Consider the following 16,678-nt stretch of genomic DNA (forward strand, 5'->3'; position numbering starts at 1 on the left):
CAGCAACAGGAACCTATGTGCACTAATACTTTCAACATTGTGTTACAATCTAGGGTACTTTTGCTACAGTAAGGATAGCTGTAACAATTGTACAGCCATACCTCAACTACTTCAGGTGTTGATATTCGTAAGGCAGGGAGGACAAATAATCCAACAAAACCCCCAAGCCACACATGGCCAGTATTGTTTTGCTTCAGTTCTAAGGAAAACTTACCAAAAGTCACAAAGTTTTTAGTACAGTGGAGACCAAATATGTGGGAAAGAATGTGACACCTTCATAAGAGGCTACAAAATTCTACTTTCAGTGTTTCTACCTCTGCAATGCAAAATACTTATATGGAAAGGCAGGGGAACAGGAAATGCTTATGTGATCCCATATGTTCTAATGTCTTTGGCAACAGGCAAAACATTTCTACAGAAACCAGTTTTCAATTTTGCAAATCAATGATTCACTGTAAAGTTAGATGCATTACCTCAAAAGAAACAAAATCAAATTTCAAGTGACAAACTGAATCCCCCTTGCCCCCCCATATTTGCAGTCATTTTTCTCACAGTCCTATAGGCTGTTTTATTTAATTCTTCAAGTTTTTCTTGTCAACTGGTTAGAGCTGAGAAGGCAAAAAAGATTTCCATTATTTTCATCCTCACGTAACCACTTCTTTCTGGCTTGCCAGAAAGTAATCATCTGTTAGACAAAATTTTTCTTATATACATTATAACTCACCTGCTTGGGAAGCCGGAAGAGAGAATTTTTGTAAAATATATCTTTAGCCTGACTCCATGTTCCATCGATGATAATCATAACAGATGGACTAGAAGACAGCACAACAATTTCTTCCAAATTGGTTGCTTCAGCTCCAGGATACAGAATTAGAGTATTGGGACTTCTGCACACAGCTGCTAATTCAGGATACCTTCAATGCACAGAAATATTAAATTACAATAATTATTAAAATTTTTCACAGCAAATACATATTTCCAGATATTTCAAGTTACTAACCCCCACTCATCTCCAAAATTTACTTAAATTTCAAAAAAGTTCCCTTTGCTCAGCTACCACTTTCTCTTTTCAACACCTCTAAAGTTGTTGGCTCTCCTTCAGCTTCTGAAGGGGGAATGAAAAAAACACCCACTAAAGTAATCAATGAAAAACTGATAAAGTGATACATCAGAAATATTTTCCAATGTTTTAATCATTAAGTCTCTAATCATAGAGCACTTAAGGTTAGAAAGGACCTTAAGATCATCTAGTTCCAATCTCCCTGCCACAGGCAGGGACACCTTCCAGTAGACCAAGTTGCTCAAGCCCCATCCAGCCTGGCCTTTAACACTGCCAGGGATGATGCAGCCACAATTTCCTTGGGCAGCCTGTGTCAGTTCCTCACCACCCTCACAGCAAAACTTTCTTCTTAGATTCTAATAGAAATCTCCTCTGTTTAAGTCCTATGCATCCTTGTAGGCCCCCTTCAGATACTGGAAGGCTACAAGATCTCCACGCAGCCCTCTCTTCTCCAGGCTGAACAGCCCCAACTTTCTCAGCCTGTCTTCACACGGAAGGTGCTCCAGCCTCCTTATTGCCCTCCAGGCGCCCCGTGTCCTTCTTATGTTGAAGTCACCAGAACTGCACACACTACTTCAAGCGCGATCTCAGAAGAGCAGAATAAAGGGGCAGCATGACCTTCAACCTGCTGGTCACACTCCTTTTGATGCAGCCCAGCATAAGGTTAGCTTTCTAAAAGGCTGATGTCTATTAAAAGCAAAGATGTCTTGAACTGCTTACCAAAATTTAACATACATATTCTAGCAAAATTTCTTCAATTATTTGGCCCAAAAATACTACAGTCACCCAAATTAGAACCTTAAATATATAAAGAACATCAACAGTTCACTGTCCACACATACAGGTTATTTTTGAAAATTTTACTATCTCAATTTTATTTTTTTTTAAATTACTACTTTTACAGTTACAGTCCCCTAACTTGTACACTCTCTTCTTCCTTCCTGTTGGCTTCTACTTTTGACAATGGTATCAGAGGAACAACTAATGCCTTTAAAGTCTTCAGTGAATGTACATAGAAATTCCTGAGGTTTTTGCAGGACACCACTGTAAGTCAGTTTATAAAAAACTATGAAAGGCATTGTCATTTCAGTAGTATTGCAAGCCTCAAAAACTACCTATTCAAGTAAGGCTGGTAAGGGAGAATCTCAAAAAGCTGGTCTTGTAACAAAGACAGTATTACTTGTCTTGAATGAACTTCAGCAGTATCATCATATAATCTTCAGAATCATCTCCATTAGAAAGCAAGAAGAAATACAAAGAAAAAACTGTCTGAAGCATGTGACAATGAATAAGAAATAAATTCTGCATAGTACCTCAGAGGTTATAATATGGTTATAAAAAGTAAATTATGTGGGAGGAGGAAAAGAGCAATATGTAGGTGAAATAGTGTGTGACTTTTTGTGCTCTAAAGTGGAAAGGGAAGCCAGTACAGCTAATCAGAGAAAATAAGGTGTATCAGAAGGAAGTTAAGAAGAGCCAGCACACAAAATGGGCTCTCCATGCTACCTATCAAGAACCCACAGGTGCAAGAGCACAGACACAGACACACAAGCAGGATGTCAGTATGTAAGTTCACACAGAGAAACTCCCAAGTTTTAAACTCCAGAAACTGGGTATCTGCACAACTCCTCCAAAACTAAAGAAAGAACCCCTTTCTTATGGGGGGGTGGAGGAAGGTTAGAGAAGAAAGAAGTGGTTAATAATAGGGTTTGAGTTTTTATATACTAGGAGTACTTCAAATCTGTGCACTAAATTATCACTCTCTAGGGATATATGTGAAAACACAATTTTAGCAGTGTTGAGGCAGAATTGCAGTGCCTGAGACATACAAGTCCTGATCTTAAGACTCATATAGGACCATACAGGAAATATCTGAAATGAAAAGGGAACTACAATTAGTATACCAGAGTTAATATTCCAGTATTTGACCTTCCTTGCTCCCCCAGGCTGCCATGGTTTAAACCCTAGCCAGACAGCTTGTTCACTCACTCCCAGTGAGTGGTGCCGGGCTGAGAGCAATTGAGGGCCTTCCCCCCCAAGGCTCTCCCCTTCCCCTCGCCCAGAGGAACGGGGAGGAGGATCGAAAGAGTGCAGCTCCTATGGGTTGAGACAAGAACAGTCCAGCAACCAATGTACAACACAAATCACCACCGCTACCACCAACGACAACAATGATAAGAGAAAATAACAAGGGAAGAGAATACAATACCACCGGCCAAGAAACGAGACCCACCTGGAAGCCCATGTCCTTCCAGGTAACTCCCAGTTACCCCCCACCCCAGGCATGACGTGCTGTGGTATGGAATACCTCTTTGGCTAGCCTGGGTCAGGTGCCCCGTCTGCTTCCTCCCGGCTTCCCCTCCTCCCTGGCAGAGCATGAGCCTCACAAAGTCCTTGGTCATGGTAAACATCACTTAGCAACAACTGAAAACATCGGTATCACCAACACTGTTCCCAGGCTGGAAGTCAAAACACAGCACTGCACCAGCTACCACGAAGGAGAAACATGACTGCTACTGCTGAACCCAGGACACGGGCAAACAGTCCAGACTGATCATCATTCATCACTACATCATTCATGCCCCATCCATGGCAGTTTTCAAGGCCAACTTGGATGGGGCTTTGAAGCAACCTGGCCTAGTGGAAGGTGTTCTTGCCCATGGCAGAAGGATTGGAACTAGATGATCTTAAGGTTCTTTCCAAGCCTAACCATTCTATGATTCTTTGACTACTGTCAACATCATTTACTAAAAAAAAATTAAAAAAATTAAAAAAGCAATGCTTTTTCAAAATGAATAGTGAAAACAGCGACATGAAATGTTAAAGTGTAAATAGAGACAGGAAACCTGTAAGATGAATCTGTGGCAAATAGAAGAACATGGAAATTCTCTGACCACTATTTTTTTAAACTTTTTATTTACATTATGGTAATTTGGTATCATTTTAGTTTACCCTATCTCACAACAGGCTACTTAGGACTCAAGGTTTAAATCTAGAAAATTGGTCATTATTTTCCGATGTTTGTCTTCAGAACGCAACTCCTTGAAGAGCAAAGTATCCTAATTATGGGATAGCAGAGTTTTCAAATCATTGATATGTCTTAGATGATTTTTAAAAAATAATAAATTCTTTAATCCAAAACCGTAACGATTATGAAGCATTACAAGTTCACATCATGAATACTACAACTCAAGTCTTTGTCTTCAAAATGCTATTCATCTGAAAACAATTATTTTCAATGTATATTCATCCAAGATTTCCAGTCATTTCAGTCTGCAACAGCAGGGCAGCAAAGACAGGAGGTTGATTCGAACAAATTGTGTAAATTTGTCCCACAGGTTTAACCTAGGATCTGAGGGCTGATTATACATATACTGCTATAAGAACTCATAGCATTTAACAGACTAGTAGGAGTTCAAATCTCCAAATTGTTTACTGTCCACCAACTTCATCTTAGAGTGACACCAAGCACATGCAGAAAGTTATTTAACACTCTGAACAGGTTCTCAGAAATACATGCTGCATAACCCCTTCTAGGTTGTGGTTCACACTGACACTCGGTGTTAGTAACTTTATTAAAACATGTATAAAACACGCTTGTACTTCCTTCCTTAAAGAAGCAAAGAAGGAATGAGCTAAACATAAATACCTAATGATTTGCTTAAAAAGGGATACAGCTTGTATAAAAGAAATAAAAATTTCAGTATGTATTTCTATACAGGTACATCCTGTTAATTCCACTGAAGTTTTTGTATTTGCTAAGGTTTAAGGCTTTGCTTCCTGTTAGTTTGTTCCTGATATATAGCGCAATTACACTTTTTCTATTTACATACTACCACTCTTAAGAATTTGTCCCCCAAAAAAGTTTTATGTACAACCTTCAACTTCATTTAATTAGAAACGTGAAAGAAATTAGAAGTCTCTGTAGAAGACCGATCTTTTATCTGGTAAATAAGAATGAATCTGTTAACTGAAGAAATTGCTATGGCATTCAAATGGCAACTGCATATCAATAATATCACTTTTCACAGCCAGTTAGAAAGAATATGCTTCTTACACTCTTGTTTTGGGCAAACACTGTAATGCAGTATATTTAATCACACGCTACTTCTGAAATACTGCTGTAGGGAGGATTTTCTCTACAAGAGTCAGATGATTTTAAAGGAAACTTACAGGAAACAATTGTGAAAAATTAGTCACTTCACCATAATGCTGAAATAGGGCAGTTGCCTGCTGAGCTATTTTGAAAACCTGAGCCAAACCTTATGTAGATCACACCCTATATAAGCTTTCACTTGTATGCTTAAGCTTACTACTGTATGTAAGTAAAAGGACTAAGAATTAGATTTTCTGAGTTTTACTTCTAGAAGTAAGCACATATAATCCCACCATAAATTCACATTTAAACAATGTAAATATTTATATTTTTGTTAATACCAAAAATGTATTCCATTGTTTAATTACAAGAGTGATTTCAGATAAATAGTATGTCTTATTAAAAAAACAGGAGATAATTTCATTAAGGCTGATGTTTGCATTCATGACAACTCATGAAATATTAAAGCATATATGCCAGTGTTGAAACTCTCCTTGAAGCAGCAGCAGAAGCTCTTTGCTCAGTCCTGTGCTGCCTGGGAAAATGTATTTTTTTGCTTTTCAAGCCTGTCTAAATTTCCCCTGTAAAACAAGCGTGAGGTCAAAAACTCAGTACCAGGTCAGTTGGCAGTCCAGACTGCCTTGTTTAGAATGCCTAGGCAGAAATTTCAGGACACACACTAGATCGCTGCCCTGGGAGGTAGATAAGCAACTTCACAGCAAGCCACATCTCTGGTGCCAAGTCCTCCAAATTGCTAAAAGGAGAGAATTGCCTAAGTCTCACCAGGCTTGCAGCCACTCTTCTGTGAGCTCTTTACCATCTGGGGTGATTTTAGTTTGTTTGTTTCTTTTACATTCAATCTGGTTTTATTTAAATTCAGGAACACAGTTCTATATTCCAACTGTACTTGTATACGTGGGGAAATTAGACCCAACAGAAACACAAAGATAAGTTAGGAGTAGAGGGCTGAGTTAGGATAAGCACAAGGACATGCTTGGGAGCATAAGCATGAACAGTCACACCAGAGTAAACTAATCCAAGCTACCAAAGGAACAGTTGATTATGATGGTGGAAGATTTTCACACAGCAGCTGCCCACAGTCAAAAAACTGTCATCTTGCTCTTCTTGCAATGTTGTAGCATACAGCGATACACAGTTTCACAGCATTTGCAACTTCAAACATGGCAAAAATACAACACGTCTGCCATCAAGACATGTAACTTTGGCAGTGCAGATGCAGAATGAGGGGGGATGTTTGTGCTGGGGACACCAGTCGCTGTAGGCAAGATAGCTGGACAACATGCCCCACAAAAAAGCTTTGTTTATGAAACATCTCTGCAAATGAGTTTGTCTGTTAGTTTATGACAACCTGGATTCAGAACAATTAAGTGAAAAAAGTTCCTCCTTTAATTGTACCTCCTCTCCCCAGTGTCTCCCATATCTGCAAATGCTTGAACATGACTGTGAGCTGGTACCAGCACACACATCGAGGCTGGGCATAGTAAAGGGGTATAGCAGTAAGCTCAAGAGGCTAAAATGGGAGGGAAAGAGGGTGAACAATAGTATGGTTATGGGTCAGTATTGGAGACTACTTGAAGTTACGTCTTATTCCACATCACAGTTCTAGATCCTTATACAGCACTTTTGTAGAAGTCTGTCTTAGTGTGAAGCATGACTAACTGTAGAGAATTAATGGGGACTTGAATTTTACCTTCCATTCCAGTCAGAATGGAAATGTTGATAGCAGGCTCCTTGAAGCCACCAAATTTCAAGAGAAGACTGAGAAGCAGAATTTCTAAACAAGTACTTTTCTTCTACAGATCAGAAGATTGTTGACTTCTAAAGAATTCAGAACTTTGTGTCAGGGCAAAAAAAGAAAGAAAACATTCCTACACATGAAAAAGATCTCTTAAATGGTCTGTTCCTCTTTAGCCTTCCTTAAAGACACTGCAAAGAATGGTATAAACTCCTGAGTGACAACGAAAACTTACTTCTTAAGTTACTTAAGTTACTACTTAATTTAGGTACTTCACTTCAGTATATTACCAGACTTAGTAGGGTTTAGAATTACTTTGTTTTGCATGCTACTTCACAAACAACTTTTCTTATTAAAGAAGTGGACCAGGTGAAGAATTTAACATACAAAGTTGTTCTATGTTAATTTAATAGCCATCAAGACAATCAATTAAGCAAATCATTTCTTATATGTCACATGCACTAGTGCACTATTAACAGCACTTATCAAAAGCTTCCTGTAAATTAGTTATGACTACACTTCAAAGCCACAAAACTCAACACTTAAGTAAAAATCTCAGAAGAATACATTACACATGAAAGGTGTCCCTGCCCATGGCAAGGGAGTTGGAATCAGATGATCTTTCAGGTCCCTTCTAACCCAAATCATTCTATGTTTCTGTAAACACCTGAGGAAGTTACAAATATACACAATTCACTCATACATGTGTAACACGGAAAAAAAGATGTGCAGCTCAGTAATGTTTGCCTCTAGCCAAGGCAATCATTAACTGAGATCTTTACTGTCAGAGCAGGGTGGAAAAAAAAACAGGAAAACTTAATTTTTCCTTTTGGAAATATTACAACTGTAACAGTTTATAACAGTTTTCATTTGATGTTACCAGAAAAGGCCTGATAATGAAAATAGCTTTGTCGCCTGTAAGGCATGATTTACATTTGTGAATTACTGTAAAATGAGTATGTAGCAATATAATTATACAAATATGATACAAGTGATATAAGTGACACTTGGTAGAAACTAAAGAGATTTTAAATTCACATATGTTGGACATTAATAGAAGAGCTTGCCTGAAAAATACACTCAGGTAAAAAAAGGAGTTACTTTCTCTGAAGCCTGCAAGGCACAGCAAGATGTATTCTTTTCTCTGTGGATCTCTAGCTAATAACTAAAGAGGAAAAGAATAAACTGGAGACATATGAAGAATCAGATGGTTTCAGATTTTCTTTTCTAACCATTTCTAGGTTGCTAAAAACTAGCAGAGACTCTCCAAAAAGCTTTCCAAACATAGAATCATAGAAAAAAAGACAACAGAATTCTAAAAACAAAAGTTGCTCACAGATGTTCACAGAATTGGCAGGCAATTCTAAGAATAAATATGAAAGGAAAGAAAGTTACTATTTCCACGGAAGAAATAAGTGCAAATTATGGGAATAAAATGCAAAGGATGAAAAAGAAATGCAACAAAAACTTTTGCCAAATCCTAACACTGATGTCATAAACCCTAAAAATATAAGAACTATAAGCAAATATGAATATTGATACAACACTCACTAAGATGATAATGATGGTTATAAAAGCATAGAACAAGTCTAAGTGAGTTCCATGAAAACTACGTGAAAAATAAGCACATTAATATCGGAGTGAGAAAAAGCCCAAAATGAACCACTAAAGTGAAGTTTAATCCATGGGAAAAATTAGTTATAAATAAAATCAGGAATAATTAAAACCTCAAAAAATTGAATTTCACAGTTGACCTGTTCAGTGAAATCATGTGGGCGATACAACCAGCATCAATAAACAAGTCAGCTGTTATGTCAGAATATAGGTCACCTCAAAAAGTACTCTACTGAAGTTAAAACAGGGTCCTTTCTTACAAAATGAAACTAAAAAATGCAGAACCACAAACATACAGGTGTTAACAAGCTGGAGAATGTCTACTGAAAAGTACAGCAAGACACAGAGAAAATGAATAAACCAAGGTTGTAGGGAAAACCATAGAGAAACCTAGTTAATAGTCTCCAAAGGCACAAGAGGAAGGAAATAACCTATTCTCTGTGTCCACAGAGGGCAAGAAAAGAAATAATGAGTACAACTGCAGCAATGAAGGTTCCAACCAAACAGGGACAAAACCTCACAAGCCTTCTAATGGTAATAAGTTAAGTTTACATGTTAAAACAGACCCGCTGAGAATTCTGCAGCCTCTTGTGTCCATGGTATTAATACCATTGCTGCATGCAACTGATCTCACTTTCATAGGGGAGTAACAGTGGCATCCTGAGGATCTTTCTCTCCCTACTTTTCCAGCTATGCTGTGATATATATGTCTGTTATGAATATCAAATGCCAACACTGGTTTTTAGTTGATCTTAAGGTAATGATTTCAAGTAATGGAATGACACTGAAGGAATATCATCTATACACACACCATGCTTCCAGTGTTCTTAAGGAGGTACTAAATAACACATGATTTTCCTATGGAAATTCATTCCTGGCACTGTACTTGCTGCATTTTTACATATTGTTAGCTGTGTGTTTTCGTAAGCCGTTTGTAGACTTTAGACAATGTTGAAATTCCCAAGAAAAAACAATTTTTAATCATTTACAGTTGAAGTATTCCATTTCAATCAAGGTAGCAATTTACTGCAACAATTAAAATTAAGATCAATCTCAAGATAATAATTTTCTAGTTCTATAAATACATCATTACAAAATTTCTTACCTGTTACCCATATTTCCATGACTGACAGCTACGTACAGCTTAAAAAGATGATGTGATCTGAAAGATATGTTAATGTGCAACTATGGTCTTGAACTGTATAACAGAAATACTTGCAATACTTGCTTCTCATACAAAATCATTGTTCAGCCTTCATTTTGGTATGCAGCAGGCATTGCAGACCTATATAATCCATTTAGTCTGACAACAATCTCTGGTAAGCAGAACTATTCATATCTTTCATGCATGCCTGAACTGTATCAGGCCACTTTGCCATAGCAGATTGGTATGTTCTCATGATTGTACTTAAGGCAAGTGGCATTTCATTGTTTCTGGGATGCATTCTCTTGAGATGCGTAATTTAAACACTATCTTATCTCATTATAATCCAGTTTTTGTATCATAAACATTTTATTACACATCTATATTCAGCTTCTCTCTAAATGTTTTTAATTCAACAGGGATCTATTAAACTTTGCCAGTGCGAAACGTAAGTGTTCAAACTTCAAAAATCCAACACTGCTGTTCATGCCAAACAGTTCTAATATTACAGAACAGACACTTATTTATTATCGGTGGAAAACATCAGGTTAATGGGAATTTCTCAGCTTTTCTCATCATTTTTACTATTTCACCTTGGTCATAAGTATGTGCCTTTGCCTCTCTCAATACTCCTGACACCTGAAGATTGTAGGAATACTGATCTAAATAATTCCCATAAGGTAATAAAATGATTAAAACTAACAGCAACAAACCTCTATCATCTCCACACTTGGAAACAGTCCCTTAGGATCAGAACTGAAGCATAAGAGATACCCAGAAAGAGGGGAAAAAAAGCATTTTCGTATTAGTTATTTTTTGTAGATAGATGACATTTGGTATCTAGCACAATTTGAAATTTTTCTTCCCCTTTAAACAGATCAATTCTATAAAAAAATTATCTTGGTCAAAAGATCAAATCATGAGATATATTTTTAAATTTTGGAAACCGTAATTTTACAAGTAAATATTTTACCATCCACTAGAGAAAAGGTCATAAATACAGCTTATTAAATAATTCTTTTTGATCTATGAAAACCTGTATATAAAACACTTCATTAGCAAAAACTCTGAAAAGTTCCCCAATGAAAAACATTGTTACCAATGCCTCCATTGGTTCCTACAGCATAAATATGTAAATTAAACAGAGGTAAGTTTGTCTTTACCAGCACCCTAGTATGTCATACCAAGTTTCTTGTTACTGTCACAAGTGGAGCTAGCCTGCAACACTTAATAAACTAGAATAAAAAGGAATAATGGGTAATAATGGGTTGGGTTTATTGTGTCTTCTATTATACCAGTTTCAATTTATTTCTCTTCACTGTGTACTGTGCTTAAATTAAAATAAAAATAGAACATAAGCTAGTAATAAAAGGATAACTACTTCCTGTCTGTACTATTAGAGTACTAATACTTACTTTTTTTTCCTAGAAAAACAATTTTCAACCAATCTCAACATTTAAAAACTTGAGTCTTCTAACTAATATGACAACAGCCATATTTGGTAACAGGGGCAGGTCAGCTTTGAAAATTAATTAAATGGCAGCCCAAGGTACAGTCCTGTCAAGAAATGAAAAGCATGAGCCATTATCTTGGCAAGTGTTTGCTTTCTTAGTGGACCTCAATACCAATTCCCTCAAATATTTAATGACTTCCTCAATGAAGACGTTATTGCAAACTTCTCCCCATTCCTCTGCAAAAAAAAAAAAAAGTAATAATAAAAATAAATAAAAAACCACCCACAAAACACAATCCAACAACAGATTATTATGCACTAAAACACAGGATGCCACATTCTACTGTAGATACATTTTTTCTTTACACTGCATTCAAGTAACCTCTTTCCATGCTGCTCATACAAGAGTTATCAAAAAAAATTTATGGTTTATCTAGCATCATGGAAAAAAAGAAAAATCAATACACAATTTTCTTATGAAGAAAATGAACATTCTTTCTATGAAACAGCAGCAGCAGCAATCATTTCATGAAGTTATACCCAGTTTCTTTAAGTAATTAACTGCTAGAGAATCCTAGCATAATTTAGCAATACCTAGATGCCATAACCATGGGCTAAATCACTTCTCTAACAAATACATCCAGCCTAAGAATTCTAATCCTTTCTCAAGCAGCATGTAGGACCTGTACAAAAAAAGCAGCTGGAGGAACTGCAGTAATTCTAGCAGACTTTTACAGATTTTCACTGAATCTTAAGTTGCCTTTTACGTAACACAAGCTAGCCACCTGTTAACATCTCTAAGTAACCTAAAACCTTAATTTCAGTAACAAATTCCTTTCTACATCTGCAAAAATCCAATTAAACATTTTCTGAAATACCTGTATTGCATTATTTGCAACTTGTTTGCTAAAATTTAGGATTTTAACACACACACATTCTAAAAGCCTGTACTTCTCTCCAAAACAAGCACATTGAAGAAGGGGAATAAAAGAGGAATAGAATAATAGGATAGTATCCTGGTTTCAGCTGTAAACGGTTACTTTTCTTCCTAGCAGCTAGTGCATGTTTTCAGCTTTAGACTGAGAACAATGTTGATAACACACTGATGTTTTAGTTGCTGCTTAGTAGCAACAAAGTCTTTTCAGTCTCTCCTGCTTTGCCAGTGAGGAGAGGCACAAAAAGCCAGAGGGAAGTAGAGACAGGACACCTGACCTAAAACTAGCCAAAGGGGCATTCCATAGCACAACATGTCATGCACAGTAGCAACAAAGGCTTTTCAGTCTCTCATGCTCTGCCAGTGAAGAGGGGCACAAGAAGTCAGGAGGAAGTAGAAACAGGACACCTGACCCAAACTAGCTAAAGGGGTATTCCATACCACAGCACATCATGCCCAGTATATAAACTGAGCTGCTCGGGTCAGGTTGGATATTGGTCCGCCAGTGGGGAACAATTGTACTGTGCATCACTTGTGTTTACTATTTTTTCTTTTACCTTTTAGTTTTATATTCCCTCTTCTTGTTATTCTGCCTATCATTAGTAGTAGTAGTAGTACTACTACTACTATATTGTACTTTAGTTATTGGACTGTTCTTATATTAACCCATGGGGTTTACATTCTTTAAATTCTCCTCCCCATCCTGCCAGGGGGAGAGCAAAAGTGGGGGTGTGAGTGGCTGCGTGCTGCTGAGTTACTGGATGGATCTAAACCATGACAAATGGTTAGAATTCCAAGGGACCTTAAAGATCATTTAGTTCCAACTCCCCTGATGAAGAATTTTTGAAGTGTCATCACCAGAGACAAAAGTAACCTTCAACTTGTTCTAGTAGGGAAAAAAACTCAAAATGCAACGTAACCCCAGTCAGGAGCAAGGGGGAGAGGAAGGAATTTCAAAGCTGCACCCCCAGAATACTAGGAAAAGAGTATCTCAGGTATATCAAGAAAACAAAGCAGAGAACTGTACAGAGAAAACTTCAGAACAAAACCCCTAAACACAGCAAAAATATACAAGAAAATTAGAAACTGAAGCTCAGGAAATAAAAGCACATATTTAAAACAGTAGCAGCAATAAGTGTACCTAAAAATGCCACATCCCTTTAAAATAAATTACATCCATTACTGTTTCTCTAAAACAGGTCCAAGTTCTGCTTCAAGAAGTAACACATCTGTTTCTCATCTGTAATTTGGGCTAATGCAACTAATTTTACCATTAACACCAAGTATCCGCAACAAAGTTCACTTAGAAAAGTTAAACAGAGAAGAAATTACTAATACCAGATAACTGCTACTTTGTACTCAATGGGACAAACAAAAAGAAATCAGTATAAATTTTGCACTAGTTCATAGAATTATAGAATGGTTTGGGTTGGAAGGGATCTTAAAGATCACCTAGTTCCAACCCCATGCTGTTGTAACAGACTGATCTCTGGGTGCATTTACTCGTTGATTGAGACAAGGAGTAAAAAGGTACATATTTAGTTTAATAAACACAATGACACTGAAGTACATTAAAAAAAAGCCTTACAAGAAAGTTGACTGAATACAGAACCATATGTTGCAAATAGTTTTAGATTATTTGGTAAGTGATAAAGCTCAATTAGTTGATATTGGATACAGTAAGAATATTTTTATTCATGAACAAGCAGTAGAAAAGTACCATACTTACAGTATGAATTACTAGAAACAGCTTTATAAAATTAAAACAAATAACTTGCATTTTATTATTTCAAAACTGGTTGAAGTTACAAATTTTCTCAAGTCCCCAGTTAATTTCTGATCTAAACTACTTAACTGTAGCAGAGCTAGCAAATATAATGTGCAGAGTGTACTGGAGATCTGCATAGCTTTATTTCAGACAGCAATGCAAAGAAACTTGCAATTGCCCCCTCACTGTCCTAAATGACAAGCTGATGGATGCAGAGATATTTGCATCTGTTTTCCTGTTCATGATAATTCGTTACACTGCAGAATTTTACCTCAATGCCCAGAATTAGCTAACTACAGAAATGTGAATATTTGCAAAGAGAGAAGGCTTGAAAATTAGACTACCTTCCCGGAAAAAAAAAAAAAAAAAAAGGCAAAATCACCCCTCTCAAACTGCCACAAACTATGAAATTAAAGTAAAAGCAATAGTTATAAGGCTGTTTATATGACTATATATATATAAAAATTATAATACCAAATTTATTAAAATTTTTTACATTAAGATTTTAGATACAGTTGCTATCTCTGCTCAGTATATGCCAGAAATGCCTGCAGAGCAAACAGTATTATTATTCAGAAACAACTGCCTGCAAAAAGTTTATTAGTAGCCTAAAAAGAACACAAATTCCAGAAGTTATATTTTACTAATGAATATAAGACTATAGTTGTTTTTTTCCCTAATATGTTCACAGTGAATATCAAATCTACTGCTCAAAGAATGTATTCAAAGTACCATGTCTCTATAAAGAGTATCACAATAAACATCCTTCAAATGTAAATGTTTCTGTAACCGCAGTTTCAGAAAATCATATTGCTCACTGTATGTTCAGCTATATAAACTAGCCCTAACTCTACCTTCAGGAAAGAATAATTACCTAGACAAATCGAGACGATAGATGCCCTAGCTACCCTACTGTCCTCCCCCACACTTTTTAATTGCTTCTGCTCACTATGTCATGTGTACTAACGACAACATTTCATTTTCAATGCATGGCTTGCAATCTGTATCATAAAACCCAAACTTATTGTTGAACATATTTTACTGGGCAGACTGTTGGATGTGATCTTCTTTCAAGTGTGCCAAAATGGGCATCTTGGTCCCCCTTTATCACCTTTATCATTGCTACTGTGCAAACTTCATAATCTACTAGGAGCTCAATAGACTTCTTTTCCTGGAGTACTCCCAGTGCAAGTGTAACACACAGGAAACAGGCTCTGCTAAAACGGGTTGCGTACACTTAAATTTACTGCTGAAAATGCCCGAAGTCAGAATTTCAAACATTTAGTGCTGAAGTCAGCCAGCCCTTGTAGGATATTTAACAAAACATTCAGTGAAACATTTTCTAAGTGTCATCACTTGAATGCAATTCATTATGAAATAGTTTTCCAAAAAAGCGCAAATTTATCTGGTGGAAGAGCAGGAGGAGGAAAAGAATAGACATTCAGTGTTCCAACACCAACACATATGTTCATGACCAAATTTGATTTAAGCTATGTATGTTCCTGCACATGTAATCACACACTAATGTGCTTAGAAAGGCACAAACGTGATATACTAAAAATAGTACCTGCTACACTAGCATATGTAATATTACAACTGCATATGCAAATTGGAGGTAGAAATTCTAATGAATTAATTTGTATTATTCAAGCACTGAAGCCCTCACTTTTTGAGACCAGACATCATCAGTTCACTGAGGAGTTGTAAGCCCAAAAATACCTAGTCTCTATCAAAGTAATTAATAAACTAAATCTAAAACAGATTAAGTAAAAGACTAAGAAACTTATAATAAATATAATGCTGAACACAAACCTCACGTATTTTCAGTATAGTTGAAGACTGACTTATGATTCTGCATGCGCATATTAAAATCTATGGCAAAATGAGGTAAAGCAAAGACTAGCTACAAGTGTTTCCAGGACAACCAATCAGGCCTCAACAGATCCACACGAAAAAGTCAACTAACAGTCAAAACCAAACAGGCATCTTTGAGTAACAGGAGGTAAAAGTACACATTTCAAGAGTGAGTGGTATGATGGGGCACCAGGCAAAGAAAAGCTCTGAAAACAGCGTATTTCTTTTCAGTCTGACAAGAGATAGCATACTGACTTGTAAAACAACCAGGTCAAAGCAGTTCAAATAAGCTGACAAAACAATTGTTCAGCAGGATTTTGGATGGACCTTCATGGGAAAAGACTCTTATGTTTACCAAGTCCAAAGAAAAGAATGCTATAGCATTTGAAACAGATGAGAGTCATGACAAGAATTGTAAGCTCAAGCTTAACAGTTACCAGAACATGTTAGAGAATTAGGACCTCTCCTACTCCAAAAGAGCAGTTCAAGTTTTCATCATTTGGCCAAGATATCACCACATCTGTAGATAATCAGCAAAATCAAAAAATCATAATACATAATATCACAATCACAATACATAAAACTGAACCAGAAAAGAACATCATTTCCAAGTCACAATCATGATAGAGGGACAGAAACAGAACAGTAAGAGAATATAAAAATGTAGAAGATATCCCACCATTAAAATAAGGTTTTGAAAGACAGCTAATAGAGGAGAGGCAACTAGGCCAAGAGAAATCAGAAGATAAAGTGTCAATAGAAGAAATATGTAACATAGAAGAAAGAAATGGAGGAGAGAAACATAATTTTTTTGCCAGTGCAGAGTGGAATGAAGGAAAGTCAACAAAACAAGAACAAAACCCACATTACTATGTTCTGTCACTATTATCCTAGAAAAATCATCAATATTGAGGAAAGACAGCAAAATAGTTGGAGGAATATCTGCATTTTTCAAGGAATTAAATCATGATGGGTGGCAGTGAAGGCTGTAAAATACGC

At 36.5% G+C, this 16,678-nt stretch overlaps 1 protein-coding gene across 1 annotated transcript in view; it reads right to left on the reverse strand.

Annotated features, from left to right (window-relative positions):
• Positions 1–16,678, reverse strand: part of DTWD2 (DTW domain containing 2) — a gene marked incomplete at its 5' end in the record, with an annotated part of 62,825 nt that overhangs the window by 36,613 nt on the left and 9,534 nt on the right. The window contains one exon of the mRNA XM_057419726.1: positions 725–914. Within this exon, the coding sequence (XP_057275709.1) occupies positions 725–914 (190 nt within the window). The remainder of the gene's footprint in view (positions 1–724; positions 915–16,678) is intronic.

This window comes from Pezoporus wallicus, unplaced genomic scaffold (genome assembly GCF_028554395.1).
Source record: "Pezoporus wallicus isolate ANWC-B61680 ecotype Strahan unplaced genomic scaffold, APGP_CSIRO_Pwel_v1 contig_4664, whole genome shotgun sequence".
Taxonomy (NCBI): Eukaryota; Metazoa; Chordata; class Aves; order Psittaciformes; family Psittacidae; genus Pezoporus; species Pezoporus wallicus.